The following is a 23,669-nucleotide window of genomic DNA, read 5'->3' on the forward strand; positions in this document are numbered from 1 at the left end:
GCAACTTGGAAACCAATGTATGCCTCTAGAAGCGTGATAAAGACATCAGATCAGGCATCAGGAAACCACAGCTCTGGTTCCTCACATTTTCTTCTGAGGTTAGGCTGGTGGTATCCAGCTAGTGGTTAGGCATTGCAGGACTGTGCTGGCATCTTTCTTTATTGCAGACTCTGTCTCTCTGCTACTGTCACCCCGTGATAAAAATTTAGTAACATAGTTTCCTGTATCCTCCCTTGATGGGCTTTCTTTTTAGTCCCCTGCAAAGGATGTAAAACTTCTGCAGATTAAACTGTCTTATACTGGCTTTGTACAGTGTCTGCCACTGGGACTTCAAAATTCAAATGCAGTGAGTGCCAAAACACGCACATTTGCAAAGCAGGAGGAAAATTGTGATAAAGGTCTCCCATGATTCATTTTTGCGGCCCTGTTTTTATCTTGTGCTGTTGATACTCGCACAAAAGAGCCACAGAGCAATGCTACAGATACCTGGGCCCCTTCTGCAGCAGTGCTGAAGCCCCTGGGGCTGCAGGCCACCTTGAGAGGCAGGGCAGCACTTCTGTCCTTTGGCTCAGAGTATAAAGAAAAGGTTATTTGTCTGCAATGCCACTGCCACTTCCAACCTCCCAGTGCGGGTGAGCCTGCAGGCTGCACCAGCATCTGGCACGTCACTTTCCTGGCTCCTGGGCAGTGCCTGCTGCCAGGTTGTTGGGCATTGGGGTTGGGACAGGCAGTCTGTGATCCAGGGCCTTGGCACCCAGGTGGAGATGCCACATTCGACATGTTAATTGAGGACATTACAGGGTAGCATAAACCTTCCTTGGTAAGAGATTTCGCTGATTGCCTAAATTGCTGATTGCCTAAAATGCCATGTCTTTAACAAAAACCCCCAAAAAATCTCGTATTTATACAGTGGAAGAGAATTAATTGGTGGAGGTAAAAGAGTGGAGCCAGAAGGTTTAATTCTGTGCATTTCTCACAGACACTGGTGCTCCCCTTTCCATCTCTGAATACATTATTTGGGGGGTAAACCAGAGATTGCACAGGACTGTGAGCATCTTCAGCAAAATGCTTGGGGAGTTTGTGGTTGCAGATTGCAGCTTCAGCTTCAGCCAGGAGCTGCCTGGCTTTAAGAAGACTGTTTCAGGTATCACAGCTCCTTCCCAACAGTCACAAAGCAACAGGAGAGTTCACAGAGGAGAAAACAAATTGACATTTAATGATAAGTCTTTAGCACAAGTGTTTCTGGCTGCCTGGGGTTGTGATCTGGCAGAGGGGGAGGAGAAGCAGCTCTCTCATTTATACTAGAAAAGAACACCAGATTGTGAAATAGCCTGAGCAGCATTAGGGCAGAACCAGCCATGTTTACTGTTTTTTCCATTGCGGTCCCTGCAGGACCTCGCTGTTCCTAAACAAAGCCAACCATCCAAATTGACCAGCTATCACTGTCCCACCAGATACCAAGCCTGTGGGCACTAAATCCATCCAGGCCAAGGAGAAGGCAAAATCCTTGCCCAGAAGAGCCAACTGCTGTTATTCCCAGTGGTATTAACAGTGGAGTCATGGGGAACCCTCCAGTCCAGGAAGGACATCAGAGCGTCAACATTACACCTGCAGGGGACAAGATGGCTTTGGAGATGACTTTTCCCTTGAAACACTTGCTGCCACGCTGCCTTGGAGCACAGCACGTGTCTTGGGGAGAGGGGGAAATGCCTGCCACCCACCTACCCCACCCCCTGCCCTGAGCACATGCTCTCCATCTATTTCAGAGTCAAAGCTGCATAAAGATGGGGGCTCAACTTGTGCCTGGGGTGATATTGACTGTCTCTCTGTGGTCTGCACAGCATCAGAGGGATTGTGTACTCCCAGAGGGATGTCAGTAGTGTGAGCCTGGTTCTGGCTCGATGGGACACTAGGGGCTTGGGAAGATGCTGGGAAGGAGGTCTTGTCAGTCATGCCAGGAAATCCCAGTTCTGCTCTAGTAGTAGCAACTTGCTCTGAAATGTTTCCAAGTGACTGATCCTTCATTATTTCCAGTAAGTGATTAATTAAGCTGGCCATTTTGTCCAGATAGAGTAATATTCACCCTCAAAAAAAAGAGGAGGAAAAAACCCCCACTTTTGTCTACCCAAACCTGATTATAAATATTTCTGTTTTCCAGTGGACTGACACATTTATGTTAGCATTTACTAGATTAGCAGAGGGCTGCAAGTAAAAGCCCCGAGTCTCAGAGGATGTAGTTCTACAATCCTCTCTTCACTCAGCAACAAAACTGATTGTTGGGGCTTGTTTTTGTTCTGTCTTTCCAATCTCAGGAACCTAGTGGTGTCGATTTTCCTCCCCTGGACTCAGCGGGCACCATCACCACCATCGTGGGGCCCAGCGCTTTCAGCATCCCGCACCCGATAAGGCAGAAGCTGTGCAGCAGCCTGGATGCTCCGCAGACCAGAGGCCACGACTGGCGCATGCTGGCCCACAAGCTGAAACTGGACAGGTGAGCAGGGCTACCCATATGTGGGCAGGCAAGGGAGCTCCTAGAGAGGAGGGTATGTGCAAAAACATCCTGGTGAAAGTCCCACTGAAAGCACCTTGACAGCACCAACAGCAGGGATGGGCTGAAATCGTATGAATTTAGATGGTTTCCATGCAGCTCAAAACAAAACGAGTTTCCTTTTGGCTCATTGCAGGTATTTAAATTATTTTGCTACAAAATCAAGTCCCACTGGGGTGATCCTGGATCTCTGGGAAGCCCAGAATTTCCCTGATGGCAACCTGAGCATGCTGGCAGCAGTTCTTGAAGAAATGGGAAGACACGAAACGGTTGTTTCTTTGGCAGCGGAAGGCAATTACTAACGCAGCCTTGGCATGACCAGGAAGGACAGATGCAGGGAGTGGTAATGCCCTGTTGTTGCAAACGAGGATTGAAATGAAAACCCAGACCAATGAGTTACACAAGAGACGTTTCGGAGAAGAAAGCAAGCAAACAAATGGAAAAAAAAAAACAGCCCTGACCTTCACACGTGCTCTCCTTGTACATTATCACAGGATCAGAAAGAGATCATGCAAAGTTGTACCTTGAAAATATAAATCAACCTAATGTTCCTCTCGGCTTGGCTGTACACTGCTTGGTACAGGTTTTTACAGTTTCCTAGGAAACGCTTTTTATTGCTATCCAGATATATGGATAAACTTTCTTAACAATCCCAGTTTCTATGGATGTTGTTTACATCAAATTCTGGACAGGGGTAAGGAAACTGTCCATGGCTCTTTATATTTTTTGTTTAAAGCCATTGTAGACAAGGCTGTGGACAGTTGGTTGTGGCTATTTCAGCTTATTGGTTTCTGGTGAATTCAGATTTTGGCTACAATTCTGCACATTGGTTGTCTCGCAGTGATCCTCCTGTCATTGTTCTGTTTCCTAGACCTACTTGTAAAAAAAAAAACAACAAAAACAAACCAAGAACATCAGGGTGTGCATCTGGAAAGCAGGTACTCTGGCTGATAAGCAGGAACACACAAAATGTTCCCTTTCTTCCCCAAGACAGTCCCACTGAGCCTGTGTGGAGAATAGCTCTTAAGACAGTGGGGAATGAAGGATCTGAGTTCATTTTCAAATCACACCCTTTCCACCCCTTTGCTATATGAGGGGCCAGATATGCAATTCAGAGTGGTTGGAGGGGAGGGGGAGAAACCCAGAAAAATAGAAAAAAAAGGAGAAGTTGCTATGATAGTTATTTACTGATCAGTATCTAGTGCAAGGATTATAATGACTATTGTTATTACCATTATCACTTTATTTCTAATATTGTCAGCAGCAGAATGAATAATTTCTGGTTTTATGGAACCTGTTGTCCCCTCTCTGAAGGTCTTTTAAGACGTGTCCCTCTCTATGCTGTCTGTCCTTCCCTCTCTCATCGTGCTCCTCCTCCAAGGTCCTCTGCCAGCCCGCAGGGGCTGCTCACCTTGTGTTAGCATTGCTGTGCCCCGTGCCCAGTGCCAGGGCAGCATGAACGGTGACACTCCTCTGATCTTTGCTCACCAAGTGTCTCACCCTGGCATGGTTTGCACCACCCTGGTGCCTCCAGGTTGCTCCAGAAAGCAGTCCTGTCCTGAGGCATCTGTGAACCAGACATGGCCTCCCAGTCCATAGGGACCACTGGTTCCTGACCGAAAGTGCAAGCATGTGGAGGCATCCACCACCTGATTTGTGCATCCAAGGTGGGCCTCCATAGTTTTTGCTTTGTTTTGTGGCATTCTAAGAGCCAGTAGCTGCTGTTAGCTTTCCACAGAGCTGCAGGTCTCCCTGAAACCCACCACCTCCAGTAATGCTTACTGCGACAGGGCTGCTGACAGCCCAGCAACCTGTTGGGTCACTTCTGTGTGAGATGCCCTCGGTGGATCTCCACAGATATTCCCAGGCATTGCTGCAGCCAGGGAAGCGTGTGCTCCGTGGGCCAGTGCAGGGCAGTGGAGTGGTAAAGTTGAAATCCCTTGTGCTGCAGTTTGCTGCTTTTGCTGCTCCTGCCGCCACCGCTGCCACCGCGGTGCGGTCCTCGATGGCTGGCCAGGGAACACTTGTCGCTCTTACAGCCCTTACAAAACAGATGAGATGGGAACTTTCCAAAAGGAGCAAACCAAAAACGGTCGTCACTGCAAGCGTATTTTGTTCTGTTCAGCGAAAATTCTGACTTTGGTACGTGGCAGCATGTAGGATTGCAGTAGTTGCAGCCCAGCCTGACTGGGCTGTCATTTATGTCAGGCACAGAAAGGCTTTCTGCCCTAACCCATTCACTCCTGGTTTCCAGCCAGGCCCTGGTTATTGCTGTTGTGCACACGTGCATGCCCCTGCCCACCTATGAATTACCATTCCATATGCTTCCCAAGACTTCTTAGCTTGTTCTCTTTTGTGGTTTGGTTTTGCTTTCCCCAAGGCTTTCCAGATTGCACCTTTGAAGGTAACTGAAAATGTCGTTGGTCAAAATGAAAAGAAAATTTAATCTGACCTCTTTTTCTATTTGACATTTCCATAGCCTTGTCACTTTTTGCTTATAATTTCCCAGCTCCCTGACCAGTGAGTTAGGTTTTGATTGACCACCAGGCAGCGAGCACAAAAAGTTCCCTTCCATGTAAGAAGTAACCAGGCAGTTTGCAAACCAGCATTTCAGTCAAAACTGGAGACCAGAGGACATGCATCGTAACTTTCAACATCTGTGTGCATTTTGCTTGTGTAAGCCCCACCTTCTCTTAATGTGGAGATGCCATGGGCATCTTCTCAATGAACAACCCTCTTTTTCTTCACCTTGGGCATCTGGTGCAGCCCACTGCAATGCTAATGGAAATTTTGCTTTCAAGTTCTGAAGGGTTGGACTGGGGCTTCCAGCTCTGCCCTTTCTCCACACCTTTTACTTACCTGAGAGGGCTAAAATCGCTCTGAAAGGTAGGTCTCAGCTTTTCTCCCTCCCATGCCACCTTTAGGTGTAACCAGTTGTGTTTAGTTTGTGCTTCTTCACCTTTCCCAGGTGTCCTTGACTGCTCTTCCGAGGCAGGTGCAGGAATTGAACTGTTCTTTGACCCTTAGGTTTTTTCAGCTCAGTCTGTGTTGGTTGATCCCCAGGCCCGCTGGTGCTCCTCACCTCTCAGCTTTTCCTGGGTGGGCAGCATGTGCACCCTTCTCACCAGGATCAGGGCCACAAAGTCTCTCATATTTATCTGTACTGCTGTGAGTTGATGCTCCTTTGGCCAGCCCTCTGACCTGCGTTCTGATGCCTTCTGCAAGAGAAGCAACTTGCAGATGAACAACTTTTTCCACAGTGTTCTGGGGCATTTTCCTTTCGCAGCATCACAGTAAAGAGGATTTATTGCGAGGAAAAATGCACACTCTGATTAAGATGAGCATCTGCAGGGGTGGCTGGAGGTCAAGGACGTAACCCTTCATCACTGTGCGTGACTTGGGCAGCAGCACGACTGTCACTGGGTGGTGAAGCTGCTGCTCTTCCACCCTGACTGCTCAGAAACCACCTGCAATCCCAATCACGGGCTGGACAGTTTCTCCAGCCTCTGCAGGCTCCCAGCACAGTCCCTTGGGTGCCTCAGCCCTGACAGGGCAGGGAGAAGCAGGGGAAGGCTCCTCCACAGAGCCACAGCTCATCCCAGAAGCTCTGAGCCCATTCTTTGCCGCTGCTGTAACAGCAGCTCCCACCTCACCTCACGCTTCCCTGCATTAATTTTGCTCAGATTTTCCTTTTTTTCTGGGGGGAGTGGCAGTGGCAGGGACGGTGGGAGAGGGCTCTGGCTGGTGGTATTCACAGCAGCATCCCCATCCTGCCGGAGATGCGGGCAAGGAAGCAAGGGCAGCCAGATCGGCTCAGGATATTATTTTTGGTGGGAGAAAAGCCAGCAGCAGTGGCTCTGCCTGGATTGCATGAACACAGTGCCATCTCGTGGGGCTGAGCCCTGGATCCACCATGGAACGGGGCAAAAGCTTCCTGTGCCGTGGCTCTGACAAAGACATCTGGCAGGCAGAGCTGACTCTCAGAAGTTGTTGTAAGATTTTATGTCAGGTAAGCACATCTGCTTTAAGAGAAAACAAACAAAGAAACAAAAGGCTGCAGGCTTCTTATCCTCCGGTTATTACTATTTTTTTAAACACTTTTCCTCCTAGTTCTTCACCTCATTACCGGAGCAATTTTGCTGCTCTTCACACCATCTCTTCACTACATGTTGATCGCTAGCGCTATAAATAGTATATATATTATATAAATATATATAAAATATCTACTGACGTCAAGGAAAACCTTTAATTTCCGAGTAAGAAACATTTATCGGAGGCAGTCCTTTTCACCTTATTTTTTTTCTTCAGTTCTTCTTGTGTTGTGTTCTTGTAAAGGTGACTGTCAGTGTATAGGGTAAGTTTGGGGTTCGGTTGGGTTGTTTTGGTTTTTTTTTTTTTTTTCAAAATTTATGATCACAGCTGATCCACTGTGTCTCGCTAAACAGTGCAAGACCTAAGCGCTGCTTCAGTGGATCTTGAAAATTTTGCAGCAGTGAAGGTGTCTCCAGTCAAGATTTGCTTTACTGGGAGACCAAGACTTTTTTTTCTGTCTCGCTGGCAGAAATGCAGACGCTCGTGAGATGTGTTGGAGTCTGCAGTACCCACAGAGCAAAACATGTTGGTTCCTTGGGTTTCCTGCTATTTTGGTTGCTTACATATAGAATAAATGTATTTACATGCTGTAAGCCTGTCATTGTGGGCAGTGTCCTAATGTCTTGTATTGCTACCTACAATAGTTTCTTTTCAGTTCTCCTTTTCTTCTTCTTTTGGGGGCAGGGGGCGTGGGGAAGGGAGGGGTGGGTGGGCTCTTAGACCCTTGTATGCTCTACCAAGTAGTTACCACAGCTCTAAAATTAATTTTAAACACAATAATTTTGTTGAGCTTGGCTTGGTTGTTTGTTTTTTTTTTTTTAATCTTTTTTCCAGGGCACTTTGTAAACAATCTTACTGAGTGTTCATAAGTCTGTTCAGGTATTACTCTGACTCTCACCTGGCCATGAAGGTGAGACTCACTGTTTGCAGGCTGGCTTGATCAGTATCTGGTGGTGCAAAGACACGAGTGGTTTGTGAATGGAAACCAAACCTTTAGCCCTTCTCCCGCGAGGACTCCAATGAGCTACTGGCTTTGGGGTCACCACTGCAATCCATTCCTAGCTTGTGTGTGAAGCCTTGAGTCCATAAAACAAGCTGCACTGCAGACTTTTAAATGCTGAAGTCCGTATCTCAGGCATCCTTTGAAGTGGGACAGAAAGGCAAAGTAAGTGTGTGTGTACATACAGAAAAAGAGGAGAAAACAAAGCCACCTGCCACCTGCTGGAGGCTTTCAGCTCTCATGTTAGGTACGGGCATCCTCTTACTGCACCAACTTTTGCACAGGAAGGTAAAGGTAGAAATTCAGTGCTGTTTCATCACTGCAAGGTCAAATAGGCAGTATGTCAAAAGCCAACAAGTAAAAACTGGCAAGTAACTGGAATTGGACTTAAACTAGGGCCACAGAAATGGAGCCTCAAGTTTGGTAGGTTAGGCTCCTTGCCTGAATAGGAGCATTTAGTTTATTTACTTATTTGTCATTTAAACTTGATTCCTGCTCCCTGAAATCTGAAAATCCCTTATCTGAAAGTCCTTTGATAAATTGTGCAAAAAAAAAAAAAAAAAAGAAACGATAATCCAGAGTTCCCACAAACCTCTTTCCCAAACAGGTATTTCACGTTTTCTGTGGTGCTGGTTAAATGTATTTATTGGTGGTCCAGTCTCCTCAGCTGCTGACAAAGAGATTAATTGCTATGTGTGCTGCACCCTGGGCCTGCCCTCTGCTCCCAAAGTATCCCATGTCATGGCTTTGGGATGCCTGTGAGGAAGGGGGATGTAATCGGGAGGGTCCTACCACAGCAGGGATGGCACAAGAGCCCCGAGATGAGAAAAGCTTGCACAGGCCCCAGAGCTTCTTTGGCCGCTGCCAGCTGGCTCTGGCTACTGCTGGCCACTAAATCTCAGAGCTAGCACAATACAAAGAAAAAGCAAAATTGGTCCGGAAAGTAAACGAAATCAGTAAGGAGAGGCAAAACACTCTTCTCCCTGCAGATTTTTCAAGGTACCTTGCAAAAACAGCCGAGCTGAGAGCCAATAACCCAGGGTGTGTGACACGGCTGAGACAGAGAAGTTGTGGCATTACTGTTTTCACACATCTGTGTGCTAGACTCTTTTTGCTAACATGTGTTCTGTTACTGTTGAAGAGGAAAAAAAAAAGAAAAAAGGTATCTTCAGTACCTTTCCAAAGCAAAGCAAAGGAGGGCCTGTAGGAAAACAAACATCTGTGTGACCCAGGTGCATCACATTTCCCCTTCTCTTCCCATGTCACAGCTCTGCCGGGGTTTGTGGGATTTGTTTTCTTTGCTATTCAGATCTGGAAAACTCTTTTGGTTTTGGTTTCCCTATTGTTGTATCTTCTATGCAATTCCTTTTCTAAAGACTGACTTACTACAGGAGAAGTGCTAGCCATTGCATTATTTGTATTGCTGTACAGTGGAGGTGTGGTTTACTAGTTCTGAGTGTGCCTCTTACCCCCCTCCCTTTTTCTCCTTCCCTCTGTTTGTAAATGCCTGCATTTATTCTGTCAGCCTGACATGTACAAAGTGTAAGAAAGAATTTTTAAACAGGTAATAAATTATATTTATAAGCAACTGGAAAAAAAAAAAAAAAAATACCACTGCCTTGTGTTCAATTGTTTAGTTCCTGGAAGCTCGGAAGTGGAGTCTTTTATTTTATTAAGGGGGGGGAAAAAAAAAAAAAAAAAAAAAAAAAAAAAAAAAAAAAAAAAAAAAAAAAAAAGAAGAGTTCTCCTCAAAAGAAATGTTTCTGCACGTAAGAACTGTGGGATTCAGTGGCATGCCAGGGGTAATGTGCAGCAAGCATGGGGCTTTGTCACCTCGATGTGGCCAGGTTGAGGGGGCTGTAGAAATGCTGCTGGAGAATAATTGCGATGCCACTGAGCACAGAGACAGTCTGGGGCAAAGGAGGAGGGCTGCAGAAGCTGTGCAGCTTAAGGGAAAATCGCTGTTACTAACACACTTCTCTGAAAATAACCAGCAAGGCAATTAAACATTAGGAAACACTGAGCTGGATCTGCAACACAGCACCGCAGAACGAGAATAGTGCTGCAGCTTTGGATACGAATCCACAGAAATACCTCACTAGAAATAGTGAATACCTCACAAGTGAATGCCTCACTGGATGTAGAGGTACATCCCCCATGTCTCAGCATTAAGCAATACCATTTTCAGCTGATGCTGGGTGTTTAGGCTGAAACTTTTTCACCTAATGCATGGGGCTGGGAATTCTAGCTTCAGTCTGTGCGGAGATGGCTCCTGTTCCTCTTGTGCTATTAAAAATAGTAGTCAAAAATATTCATAAAGATGTGGCAGAATGAAGGGGGGGGGGTCTAAAAAAATATTATGCTAATGCCGAGTTCCTAGAGATTTACATAATCAGCCACAAAACATGAGCAACTGCTCTATTAGTGATAACACTATTTTAATTACTATTTTTCTCTTCACTGACTTGTGAAAGGAGTGATGCTTTTTTGTGCCAGTGGAAACATATGCAACATATTGCTGTTTACTTGTTTGTTCATAGGAAAAAAAAAATCTTAATAAAATAAATAAAATGAGGCACAGTCAAAATAATCTAGCCAGGGAAATTAAACAAAAAGATGGTGCTTTTCAAGCACATGAGAAAGAAATAGCAGTGTCTTTCATGGGGAGATGGAAACAAATTTTTTTTTGGGGGGGGGGCAGGGGGGGAGATGTTAAAACAACCATATACAATTTGAAAAAAATACAGCATAACACAGTTTTTTCTCCAGGTTTTCTAATTACAGTACTTACAGGTTTAATAAGGCACTGGGTCTCAAAAAAGAACACAAATTAATGTCTTAGTATTGTAATAAGTTAGTCAAGACTCCATTATTTTCATGCGGGAAAAGCCAATTCTTTATTCTCACAACTCATTTTATACAGTTTTTACAGACCTCATGTGCAACTTTAATTGGTTAATAGCTTTCTTGCCAATTATTCTATTGGTTAGTAAAAGGTGTTCTGCTTGTCTATCAAATCTCTCTATTCCTGGATTGTTTACATATTTTCTTTACTGATTCTCATGGGACAAATCCCTTCTTATTTCAGGTGCATTTGTTTTTCCGCCCAGGAATAGGTTGTTGTGCTAACGAGTTCTCACACTTGGAACTTGCATGGGAACTTGCAAATTACTTAGAAGTGACAAAGCTAACTTTGGCCATTTAGCAGAGCAGACCTGATTTTATGAGGCCTTTCTTTTATAATTCTTTTACCTGTCATGACATCTTAGTCTCTACATTGACAACCTTTTTTTTAACAGAAATAACTTTGTGCTAGAGAAAGTACAGCAGTTGCTAGAATGGCGTCTTTTTTTTTTTTTTCTTCTCCCACTTACCTATGCCATCTCGCCTATGCCAGTAAGAAACTCAACTATTATTTCCTGGAATGATTTCCATTTGAGAAGTGGATTTCTAGACCCAATTGTGGCACCAAAGCCACAGTTATCTTTACCGCTGACTTCCGAGCCCTCATCAATGTGTCGTTTTGAAACCACCAAATTATGGAAATTATATCAAAAGGCCACACCTGGCAAAATAAACATACTAACCTATAGTCACTGCAGGTGCTGAAACCTTAATAATGACATGCTGAGTGTTACAGAAAGTCACCCATGCAGGCAGCAACTGGAATGTCACAGCGCTGGAACAAAAGACCTCCACACTTGCCTCAGGCTGGTTTTTTGGCCTTAGGAATAGCCCTTCACAACAGATTACAGTGGATAGGAGATTTGAGGGCAAAATCTGGTCTTGGGAGAAACTAGGCAGGCACTAGTTACACACCTGCAGGCTGTTTGCTTTCCCAGTGCGTGTCTCCTCAGATTTATTTATTTATTTGTTTGTTTGTTTATTTTCCTATACAGCACCATTGCAGTGATTCGTCATTTATGCATTTTTATAAATAAATATTATGTTTTTATTTAGTGCTTTTTCATCCATAATAGTTTACTCTTAATCCACATACTGGAGCTATTCCAGACTCGCAACTGAATATATATATATATATATATTTATACATATATATATATATAGATAAACACATAAACTTGAACATTTAACATACACACTTTATGTGATCTATCAACCAGTATCTTGGACCCTTTTCCTCTGGACCAAAAAAAAAGGTAAGATTTGCTCAGGAAACCAGTGACTGGCCCTTTCTCTTGCAACACGCTCATGGCAGGTGCCAGGGGTATTCACTGCACACCTGGTGCTGCCAGCAGGCAATGCACCCTCCAAACACTCCTGGGGAGAGAGCCCTGCTCATTAAAAAAAAAAAAAAAAAAAAAAAAAATCTATTTGAAGAGGGTGGGGGGTGAAACACACCTAAACAGGTGGGAAAGAAGCATCCCTGCTATGTGATCTGGGACCTGCAAGTCCCATCCAAGTGGAGCTGAGAAATCTCAGTTCTGCAGGGTGTGCTGGCTTTTATGGGAAGAAATGAGACTAGAAACACATGGCTCATTCACTAAGACAAAAAGGTGAAGAGAGGCTGGGCTGTCCCCATTTTGGCCCACAAATCTCAAAGCCAAGGCAGCCAAGGAGAGGAGCAAACTCGGCTCTCAGCCTCACAAACATTTTTTAAGGACAGGGAAACCATTGTCACCCCTCCTGGGGTCAGGATTCGGCGCATTATTAACTCTCAGAGATTTTCTTTTTGTATTGCTTGGTAAATCTGGGTACGGGCAGGGAAACTCAACTGTAGAAAAAGCACTCTAATGAACAAAAAACTTCTGATTAAGCTTTTTAACAGCTATCATCATGGAGGCCTGGCTGGTTCTTTTGAACCACGTTTTTCTCTGTTAGCTCCGAAGTATAAAATGGTAATTTTTCCAGCTAGAAATACCTTCAGGGAGTCATTAAGCTAAACCCCAATTATACACCTACCTACCACAAATAAATCGGTTTTGTCCAAAAAGGGGAAAAAAAAAAAAGAAAAAAGAAACATTACAGAAGTGCTGAGGCTAAATCTTGCATGGCAATTATTTCAGTTCTGAAATAGGCTTAGCATAATCAAAGCAGCATTTGTAAGGACTTATTTCAAAATTAAGCTGAACATCATCTAGTAAAACAACAGAGGCAGGCAGGAAAATTTTAAAAAACAAGAGTAAAAAAGGGTAAACCAGTAAGCCCCATGCAGCTCAGCTTTGGTAATCTGACGAAGAACAGACCCTCTCCAAAGAAAACACTTCCCAGGGTGTATTTCACCTCTCATTTCCCCTTCTGTAGCATTAGCATTGCTACAACTGCTGCAGCCCAAGGAAGGAGGAACAGAGAAAAGACAGAAAGTAATTTCTCATTGCCTTTTTCCCCTGACAGCTCCTTTTGCTGGGAACCACAACGCTCCTGGAAGGTCACCCAAAGTAGTAATGCAGATAAACCCTTAGCCAGTTGTTTGGTTTGTGGTGTCTCTCACTACAGCAGAAGTGCTGGAGGCAGGTACTCACTGCTGCCCACCGTTCCCAGCTCTCACCACCCCTCACTTGTCACTGCCTACTACAGCCTCAAGCCACCAGGTCTCCTCACACTCAAGGAAAAATGACTGCCACCCCCAGAAACAGGCACTTTTGAGGTTTCTCACTTTTCCCTTAAAAAAAGGAATAGAGAATTTTTTTTTTTTTTTTTTGCTCAGCTGTGGTTGTAGATGGACCCCTCACTTTGACCCAAATGAAAGAACAAATTAAGAATTCCTTCTCACAAGGAATTTCCTCTTAAACAGTGGTTGTTTATGAGTTTCAAATTACCCAGCAGATTCAAATGGGTACTTGATTTCCACTTACACACAAAATACTTTATTTTGCAGTGGGAGAAAAGGAAGGAAGGAAAAAAAAAAAAAAGCCAAGAAAAAGGGGACTTGTTTATCACTGCGGTACTATTCCCGTCAGGTCTCCTGGAAACATGAAGATCTTCTTTAAACAAGTCATATTCATACAGCTCCCAACTACCTTAAACAAAGCATGACCTTCCCTGGGACAGGCCACCCACACCAACAGGGATGGCAGGGATGGAATTGGGCTCCATCTCTGTACTCTGAGAATCACTTGCACATGCAGAGTTTGGAAAGTTATCTCCACACATAGGTGGCTTTTAAGGCAGGCTCCATTACAGCTCCTCTGAGCTACACAGACCCACTCAACTTTTTTTTTTTTTTTTTTTTTTTTTTTTTTAAATTCTGGAGTGCAATAACCTTTTTGGAAATGAAAAAGTTTGTTTGCTTTCATTTTCAGCAGTTTCCTCCTTTTTTTTTTTTTTTCTTTTTTTTTTTTTTTAATGTAACAATATACATCTTTTTTACTTCTAACCCAAAAGTTTTATTTTCATAAAATTTAAAGCAGTATCTTTTTAAACAATCAAAATAATAATAATAACAATAATAATAATAAAATAATAAGTGGCTTTCACGGAAAGCAACATGCATAATCTTAAACCAGTTACTAAAACTGTATTTCCCCATGTAAACAAGGGCAGACAAGCTTCTTCGATCTCGCATGTCAAAATTTTGGGTGATTTTTGCAATGGATAGTCTCCTCAAAAACTCGCAGCTGCTCTTAACCGTGACTCCTCCATTCAAGGTACACAAGAAAGTCCATTTCCAGGGGCCTCCAGCAGAGCTGCCTCTGGCAGAGTCAGAGTTTAATGTCCTGGGACTCTGACATTTTGGCAAGCGTTTTCTTGACGCGCAGGGCTGTGAGCCGGGAGCCAGGGCTGTGAGCCCAGCACTCCATCATCAGCTTCCCCATCTGCCGTAGGCACTGCGGAGAGAAGCGGGAGAGAAAGTCCCACCGGGGTCAGTGGAAGAGGACACTGCAGTAGTTGGCAATGCTGAAAAACTGAAGGGAAAAGGTCTTTTCTAAGGGCAGTGCAGACCCTGAACGGCATTACACATGAACACCACCAGCACTGCCCAGACCAGCCCAACATGTTTCATGTAGATTAATGTAGATTTTTATAAATGGGTTTTTGGTAATACACAAGCACTGTGTAGTAACAAATCGACCTTTTACTGCTGGAACGCCTGGGGTGGGATTACCAAGGATTTTACTCAATTAATCAAGAGCAGCTATTGCAATAAGCCTCCCCAGTCCTTGACACGTGTGGTAGCAGACCAAACACTGAGTGCCACCACACAAAAGCCCTTTTGGGAACTAATACTCCTTCCAGTCTGAAGGCTCAGAGGGATTCGGCTAGGGAGAGGATGAGGAAGGTGAGTTTTGGGTAGATCTTCTCACAGGGGCTGTTTCTAACAGCCCAGAGAGTTTTGTTTTCCCCTCACAATCACAAATCTCATGCCACCTAAATCTTTCATCTCCCCACAGAGTATTCATCTACATGCTGCTATTCCCAAATTACCAGTGGTAAATATCCTCCTCCCTCAAAAAGATGCAGAATGGGGTCAGTCTCAGTCACTAACTGATTAAAAGCACAGGCTGCATGTTAAGAGGGATGATAGGTACCTCATCACTGCTCCATCTGTTGGGAAACGAGGGGCGTAGTCTCTTGATGCACACGATCTCCCTCATGTCCTCGTACGAGGGGTCGCTGGGCACGAGGTCGTGGTATGGGAGCTGGTATTCCTCAACTATTCCTGAAAAAAGCAATTAGTTGCCTGTCACTTGCAGAAAAAAAACTGCCACTCCCCTTTTCCCCTCTCATTTTAGAACAGATTGGCCATGCTGCCTAAAGTTGGGCGTACTTCCCCTAAAAAGGACTTGCCTGCACTAGAAGTTCATTCCATAGTCAAGTTCCAGTGGAACCACTGCTGTGTAAAGACCGGCCAGGTTTCTTAATCCAAAAGTGTAGTAACTTGCCAAGTGAGACAGTTTCTACCACTGCTGTCCAGTCCACCAATCTCCAGTAAGTTCTCACAGAAAGAGCTATTAGCATAGGGCTTGTATCAGAGTAACTTGGGAGAGAATTAACCTTGAGTTAGGTCTCCCTCTGATCAGTGGACCTGGAAAATGCTAAAGGGCATTTCTGTGTCTTTCAGAACGTGGCAAGGTACCATTCCTTGTGCACAGCAACAATGACAAAAACGTTGCAGTTTTCACCTCACAACATTGCAATACACGTCATCAGCTTTTAAACTCAGGGATCCTGCTGCTCATCGGCAACATTCAGCTCCTCTATTTTGAGCATTCAGCACAATGCTGCAGGAGTTAAAGAGCCATAAGGATGCTGAAGGCAGCAGAGACCGAAGAGGACATGCTCTACCACCAAACTGGCTCAGAACTGCTACCAAGTCATTTCTGTGCATTTAACTTTCTCACTGGCAAAAGAGAGAGAACAACACCTGTCACTTCCTGCGCTACACTGAGCTCTACACGCAGAAAGAGGGAAATGAAGCACATCACCGGTATGACAGTGCCACTTCCCTCTGGTGTTTTGCTATACTTGTCTTCTAAACAGATTATTTATTTCAAAGAGTAGCACTGCAAACCCCAAATTGTTTGTCCTCCTCTTTTCATTTAATTCTTAACTGAACTAAGAAATCACTATTTTCTTTCTGCTAAGTTAGCTTAACATCCCCAGTCCAGCAGAAACGCGATGCCTTTGCAAAAGGTCCCAAAATGAATTCCACACTTCCTCAGTGCAGGCATCCTCTGCCTTCAAACGAGCCATTAAAACACAGTCTAAATCTCCGCTGTTGAAATAGCATTGACTGGTGCTTTAAAATAAATTTCAACAAGGGAACAGATATTAAGAGAGTTACCTGTATGGTTTACCCACACTTTTTTATGACTCTAAAAACAATTACCCAGGGAAAAAGGTGTAATGGAAGTTTTGAGGTTCGCTGACAGAATTAAAAGTGATCTCCCAGCTCTTTACCTCCTGAAACACATCTCCTTGCTATCTCCCAAAGGATGAGTCCAAAACTGTACATATCAGCCATGATGTAGGACTGAAAGTGCTTTCTATTCAAGCTTTCATCCAGCACCTCAGGAGGCATATAACGTTTTGTTCCTACACGGGTATTTGGAGGGATGTCTACCTCATTTGTATCACTAAAAGAAAAAGGAGAAAAAAAGGGCATCAAACATGCAGTAAAGCGGCTTGAAAAGAAAGCAATTTAGATGGAAGAAGTAGTAAATCCACACCACATCCACTCTCAAACAAGGTCAAAAGTAATGCATAATCTTAATGGAACAATTCTTGCAAGAAAAGGCTCTTAGTGTGAAGGCAACTCTCCTTAAAAGGCTGACCTGCCCGAGGCTACGTTAAGCATTCAAATGCAGAACCACAATGGAGATAGGACTCAACAGGGATGCTGTAACATTTGTGAGATTTCATTAGCATTAGCCCGAGCTCTAATGTTAGTGATAACAATCAAATCTTCATTAAACGCTGTTTTCTTAACATACTCCACCACCTAATGCTTCACTCTCAGTAATTAATGGGGGATACTGAGTAGCTGAGGCAGTATCTTTTAGCTGTAGCAAATCAGATCTGCAAGGAAGATGAATCTAACCATTATTTTCTTGCATGCATTATGTTTGATCCCTCCCAACCTTTACACATCAAGATATGCAGACACAGAGAGATAAAAAACGTCCAAGCAAATGTGTCACACCTCACACATTGACCAGAAGGGATAACACACGGGAAAAAAAATCCCATTAATTATGTGAATGGATTCTTGTTTTCCATATTAACTCAGATTCAGCTACATCAGTTTCAATATATTTAAAAGTTTAATATATGGCATAAATTCTGGTTTGCTTAAAAATCCTTTCCCCGCCTTCAAGATGTATGGATAGAACAGAAGCTCACAGAATAATTGTATTTCTGTAGTTTTCTTAATGTACAGCAATTTTTTTTTTGCACCAACTGATACGACGAAAAGCCGAGTCTGTGGTACAACCAGTCACCTGCAGAGTCATTCATTCATACATATGCTGGTGGTACTACTGTACACCACCAAGAATGTAACATAAATCCAGTGACCTGCACTACCTTGCATTATTTCAAATGAAACGGAAACACAAAGAATTTTATCAGAATTTTAGCTGATTAGTTGGCTTCAGCAGAGCACACCCCTTCCAACTATTTTCTGTTCCCTGCTGCTGCATGAGAAATGCTGTCTGAGGAAGGATTCAGTATGAAAACAAGCCAAGTACATAACGTAAATTCCATCTGGAGTGTGAAAAATCCATATTTCACCTTCTTTTGTAAAAGAACTTGGTAATTTCTAGCTCTTCTTCATTCACAGCTGAGCAGAGTGCTGCTCCGTATTTGCCAGGCAAAGTACACCTGCAAAGGGTGAATTTCTTTCCCTGAAACTTTTTAATAGTGTATTTTCAAGTTGTTGTTTTCCAGGCCTCTGTTCCTCTAAGTAAAAATATTCCTTTCTTGTCTCCTAAAGAAAGGTCAGGCTCATAAAGGAAAGGCCACACAAGGAAACGGGTAGGTAAGTGAACGGTAAGAACACGTAAAAACTGCCTTTCCTTTCACTCTGTATAATTTCAATTCAAGATCTGTTCAGAATTCCTAAATTTTTTAATACTCCAGGGAGTGCACGGTTTCAAAGCTGACCTCCGAAACGGAAACCTTCAGTCTATGTATTCTGGACGCATTTCTGTGTACAGAAAAATCAGAAACTTTGGAACACGCGTCTCCCCTGCCAGGACCACCGCTGAGAGCTCCAGCTCCTTTTGAACAGAGCTGTCAGAGAGCACTGTCTCCTTACGAATCCCAGGAGCGAGTAAGTTCTACTCGTCTGCCCTTTCTAAGTTGTTTAAACACACAACCATTTTTTAAAATCAAATTTAAAAGCCATTTCAAAAATCAAATCTGTGCTTGGGCAATTTGATTTGTAGGAAATGAAACAAAACGCGGCCCAAATGGGGTCCTTTTCAATAAATCCTACTTAGTAACTCGTGCACATTATTAGTATTTTTCTCTCTAAGTTGAGAGTGAATTTTCATGGGATCAGACAAGCTGAATGCTTCAGTGACAAGCTCAGTGATGTGACTTCCACCTGTCAGTGCTGCGTCCTTTCACTCTGTGCCGGCAATACCAGGGTAGCTATGGGGGACGGAGCGATGAAAACTGAACCTTTCTGCAAACGCAGCTGACGCGCTCAAATAATCAAAAAGCGACTATTTACACACCTGCATGAGGTGCTGACGTGACATTCTCCCCCACACAGGTAACCTCACACACAGATGAGCACAGCCCACAAGGTGGGCGCACACACTGCGGGTGCACACCCAGCCGAGAACTAAGGAAACTTCTGCACCTGATGCATTAACTCCTCCTCAGCCCCCTCACTTCCACTCACCTGATAAATTTAACAGCCAAGCCCAAATCTGCTATACAGCAGGTGCCATTCTTTTTCACCAGGATGTTCTTACTCTTTAGGTCACGGTGGGCAATAGCGGGTTTGCCCTGAGTACTGAAGATCTCCGTGTGGAGGTGGCACAAGCCACTGACAGAGGAGTAAGCCAGTTTCAGCATGGCTTTTGTGTCCAAGGTAGTAGATTTTAGATAATCATAAAGTGAGCCATTCTCATGGTAGTCAGTGATAAGATACAGCTGGGTCCAAGATCCTGTACCTTTAATATCTGCAGCAATGAATCCTTAAAAAAAAAAAAAAAAAAAAAGGCATATTTTCAAATTAATACTTATCACATTGTTTTTTGGGGGTTTTTTTTGACTGCTCAGAACTCTGGACTGTCATCCATTTCAATAGTTTTGTTTTAATAATGTATTTAATTCCTCTCACCTTACTTCATGCAACTGTGCCTCATCTCTAGCCTTTAATGTACTTTCAGAGGCCCAGATATGGATATAACCGTGGCTGAAACACACATGTGTTTGGAATAACAACCCCCAAACCCCATCATTTTTTATTTCTGTTTCAGTAATCCTTTAAGCAACTTTCCTTTGAAATGCACTGGGTGGCTAATTGCAGAGCACAGAAGGAAGCAAAGCACATCGGAAAGGACATCAGATAACAGCAAATACAGAACTGCTAATCGTAAAAACCTGTTCACTATCAAATAATTCTCTTTTACTTCACTCACCAAGAATATTTTCATGTCTCATCAGGACAGTCTGGTAGATTTCTGTTTCTCTGAACCAGCTGGCCTCCTCTGTCGTAAAAAACACTTTCACTGCTACCTTTTCGCCACGCCACTTTCCCATCCAGACTTCTCCATAGCGACCTTTTCCAATCTGCTTCACCATTTGAATCTGTTTTGCGATGGTCCTTTGAACCTGGGAAACGCCAAGGCAGATCTTACACCTCGCTCAGCGGCAATCTCTGCATTCCCCTCCCTCCTCCTGTGCCTGCTCCCCACTCAGCCCGCCCAGACGAGAGTGGAACAGCTTTCCAGTGCCTGTGCCAGCTTTGTCAGTGGCTGTGCTGTGAGCCAAGGCTAAAATCATGGGCATTGCAAGATCAGTGCCCACGGCAGCATTGCAGAGATGCTCTTCACAAGGATGACCTTGTGAAGGATGGCCTCTACACTTAACAAGCCTTCACAGCCACAAAAACTCTTGGACAAATGGAGACTAATAATCTCATCAGGTTCGAGCATGTCTGCAGATCATGTCTTTCCAGAAGTTCACAAATAAAAACACGAGCGGATGCTGCAGCACAACTCACTGGTGTGGTGTTGGTGGCTGCCTCTGCCTCACCCTAAAACAACGGGAGATTCAAATGTCACCCTCTTGTGCTTCAGTGCCGCCAGTTCAATCCACAGCTAATGAGTATTTGTCTGGTAGGATTTGGTAAGATTTTGAAAGAATATTGCCGCCAATGCAAGGAGCTTTTCATCTGGCCCAAGCAACTGGCCAAATCTGGTCAAGTTCAAATTTGTGGCCTCTTGCTCCATTTTCCACTATCCAGATATAGACCTCCAGTAGTTTATTGCAGCAAGTGAATCTAGCTGCTCTAACTGAATCCCTATGAAATCATATTCATTTCACAAAGTCAAAAATATTTTTGCAATCTTGGCTGACAGAAATGAGCAAAAAATGAGTTTTTTAAATAATTTGCTTCCTCTGTTACGCTTGGGAGGTCGAGCGGAAACCACCAGCTTGGTAATGCCAGGCAGGACTGCCACAACCCTACGGCAGCATGAATGTGCATCCAAAGACAAAACCTACTAGGTCAGGTCTATCATCATTCATTCTTTAAGTAATCCACTGGGTTTCATACTGGACAATTTTAAGAAGCAAAACATACAGTGGCATTTATGCAAAGCTATTTCAAATATCCCAGTTTTCTTCTTCTGTCATTTAAACAGAATTCCATTTATCCAGCCCTGAACTATATTATTAGACATTCAAGATGGTAGCTTCAGTGCCATTATTTTTGATTAACATCAATGAAAGCCAACAACAGAGATTAGCCTTAATTTTTAAAATTGATTTATCTTTTATACGCTCATATAGTGATTGAACAATAGTTATATTACATTGGAATTCTGCTGTAACATTTTCTAATGTCATTTTAGCATTGTTGCTTTCTATTTTGCCCATTTTAAAAATGTATCCTGAGTAATAATGTAGTTACATCAAATAATTTAATTTGTGTATATATATGTAATGGCATCATAAAGTACATAAAATTACAATACTTAATGATGAAAAGTTCCTTATTAAATTACATTAAGAAAATGAAAAACACATTTCTGTTATGGGTTTTCAGGCGGCAGAATACTATGTGAAAGGCCTTAACCTGGTTTTGTCTTGCTAGAACTGGTCAAATGATTTCCTATGAACAATCTATTTTATTTTAAGGAATTCAGCTCCTTCTTGAATTATAAACCCAATTATGATTTCTAAAACAAATAGGTTAATCAAAATTGTTGGCTGAACTGATTTCATAAGCATGCTAAATGATGTGCTGTGAGTTATTTACACTGAGTGGGGATGAGGGTTTCTTATTTCTTTTTAAACCTGTGTATTTTGCTGCTTGAGCTCCGTAAGCAGCCAGGTAAGGTTACATGACCTTTTCTTTCGTCTTCCTGAGTGGAAACAATCCAATTACAAACTATTTCTACTTTCCTGGCATTCAGTTAAACGTGTTCAGCTACTGCAGATGAAAATTTAGACAGACCAACCTTTTGTAAATTTAATATTTTGAACAGAGAATTCATACCTATGGCTTGGATGCAGTCCTTTGAAAAGCAATGTTCATTGGAAGGGAAATTATGAAAAAAATGAGCGAGAAGGTAGAGACAAAATTGTAGTTCAGCAATTTCTTCAGACAGAGCATTTGGTAGCATTTGACCTGCAGCAAACTCTTCTGTCAGAGGTACAGGCAGGTCAGGAAAAAGAACGCTTGCTGAATGTCATCACACTGATAAATTATTGGCTAATGCTTGTTTGTGGTATAATATTTGTACCCATTAGAATGAATGTTCTACACAGAAGAAAAACATGACTAGTTAGCATAAGGTGACATTCTGCATTTAATTTGCATCTTACTTTCCTGAAATTATAACCCTGGATGTTTCAGTCTTTGCATAAGGAACAAGGTTAAAAATCAGCCCTTGCACAATAAAGACCAGAGCATTATTGCCAGGCACTTTCCATACACTTGTTTCAGGCGTGGGCCCAAAGGTATCACTCTGCATTTCTGGTGAATTCACAGTGGTTGTAGCTGTTTGGAAAATGCAGAAAACATCTATTGTCAAGTGCAAGATCCATTTTCTTCTCTTCCGCCCAAAACCACTACTTCTAAAAGACAATTGTATGTGGGTTTTTTTGTTAAGCAAGGGGAGATGGAGGGGAAGAATTCCTGGAGGAAAAACACTTGGTCCAGTGGCTGCGAAGTTTCCAAGCTTGAGGGAAGTGGGCTGACACAAGACTGGATGGTTTCTGCCTCAGGGGCCCAGCTCTGAGAGCTGCTGAGCAGTGCTCCAGCTGGGATGCCACCTACAGCAGCCAAGCAGCAGGAGTTGGTTTTCCCATCCACTACAAGAGCGGACCTGGGGACACCACAGAGACCACAGATCCCTGCTCCAAACTGCTCCCTAGAACAGAGGAAGGCATAAAGAACAAGCAGTCATAACCAGCACTGCTCCAGCTTTTTGGGATCCTGGGATGAAGGACTGAGCCATGCAGTGCTGTGAGGTGCCCCAGGGCAGCTGGTACCCACATGGGATGCTGGAAACACATCCTGTCAGAGAAGTACAGCCAAGTTCCTTGTACTTGCTCTAAATTATTACATTTTTTCTGCCATTGGAACAAGTGAAGATGAAGACCTTGATGTGGCAGGTGTTTTGAAAAAAAACAAAACCCAAACAGAAAACAAACAAACAAACCAACCAAACAACAAAAACCAACCAAACCAAAAACCACCAAAAAACCCCCACAAAAACCAGAAACCCCAACCAACCAACCAACAACAAACCCCAAAACAAAAGAAAAAAACAAAGCCCAAGGAAAACAAAAAAGACAAAAAACCCCCAAAACCCAAAGCAAAAAAAGGAAGAATCCCTCACAATTAAGTCAACTGGAAACTCGTTAGGAATGGTCCTAAACTGCACACAAGATCTCTCCCTTCCATGGGTGCCAGAAGGACACTGGTATTGGATAGGACAGAGCTTTCCTAAAGCCAAGAACAAACTCAGCCTGTTGCTTCATTTTTAAGGAAATATGAAACTTCCCATTTAACATCTTCTTTAGGGTGTTTAAAAAATAAGCGTGGGCAAAACCCAGACAGACAGTACACAGTACTTGGAAACTGCACAACACCTACAGTAGTAGCATCACTGCAAACTAATAGGTTTGGAAGACAGGAGGGACATATCCGCTCTGAAAAATGAAAATGCAATCTATTCCAATTTCTCAGAGGCACGTATTTTAAATAAGTAACCTAGTTTTTTACCAGTTCATTCCTACCAGTGATTATCCACAGAAACAAAACCCCCTGGTGAACGGAACTATCTTGCCACAGAACGTTCTGCCTCTTCGGCAGGCAAGGTAATCCCGGAGTCCGTTCAGAAACAATCATGAACTCCATCCCTGTGCCTTTAACCT

The 23,669-nt window shown here is 43.3% G+C and overlaps 2 protein-coding genes across 16 annotated transcripts in view; one reads left to right on the top strand and one right to left on the bottom strand.

The window, feature by feature from the left end:
* UNC5C (unc-5 netrin receptor C) overlaps positions 1-7,295 on the top strand; it is a 248,473-nt gene extending 241,178 nt beyond the window's left edge. For both annotated transcript variants that reach the window (XM_040065350.2, XM_040065349.2), the window contains 2 exons: positions 2,313-2,491; positions 2,685-7,295. In XM_040065350.2, coding sequence (XP_039921284.1) covers positions 2,313-2,491; positions 2,685-2,850 — 345 coding nt within the window. In that variant the 3' untranslated portion in view covers positions 2,851-7,295. The remainder of the gene's footprint in view (positions 1-2,312; positions 2,492-2,684) is intronic.
* A 6,723-nt stretch (positions 7,296-14,018) lies between these two features.
* Positions 14,019-23,669, bottom strand: part of BMPR1B (bone morphogenetic protein receptor type 1B) — a 238,690-nt gene continuing 229,039 nt past the window's right edge. For all 14 annotated transcript variants that reach the window (XM_058420736.1, XM_040065499.2, XM_058420737.1 and 11 more), the window contains 5 exons: positions 19,700-19,892; positions 18,955-19,252; positions 16,503-16,678; positions 15,131-15,261; positions 14,019-14,428 (listed from right to left, as the gene is read on the bottom strand). In XM_058420736.1, coding sequence (XP_058276719.1) covers positions 14,303-14,428; positions 15,131-15,261; positions 16,503-16,678; positions 18,955-19,252; positions 19,700-19,892 — 924 coding nt within the window. In that variant the 3' untranslated portion in view covers positions 14,019-14,302. The remainder of the gene's footprint in view (positions 14,429-15,130; positions 15,262-16,502; positions 16,679-18,954; positions 19,253-19,699; positions 19,893-23,669) is intronic.

This window comes from Hirundo rustica, chromosome 5 (assembly GCF_015227805.2).
Source record: "Hirundo rustica isolate bHirRus1 chromosome 5, bHirRus1.pri.v3, whole genome shotgun sequence".
NCBI classification, from domain to species: domain Eukaryota; kingdom Metazoa; phylum Chordata; class Aves; order Passeriformes; family Hirundinidae; genus Hirundo; species Hirundo rustica.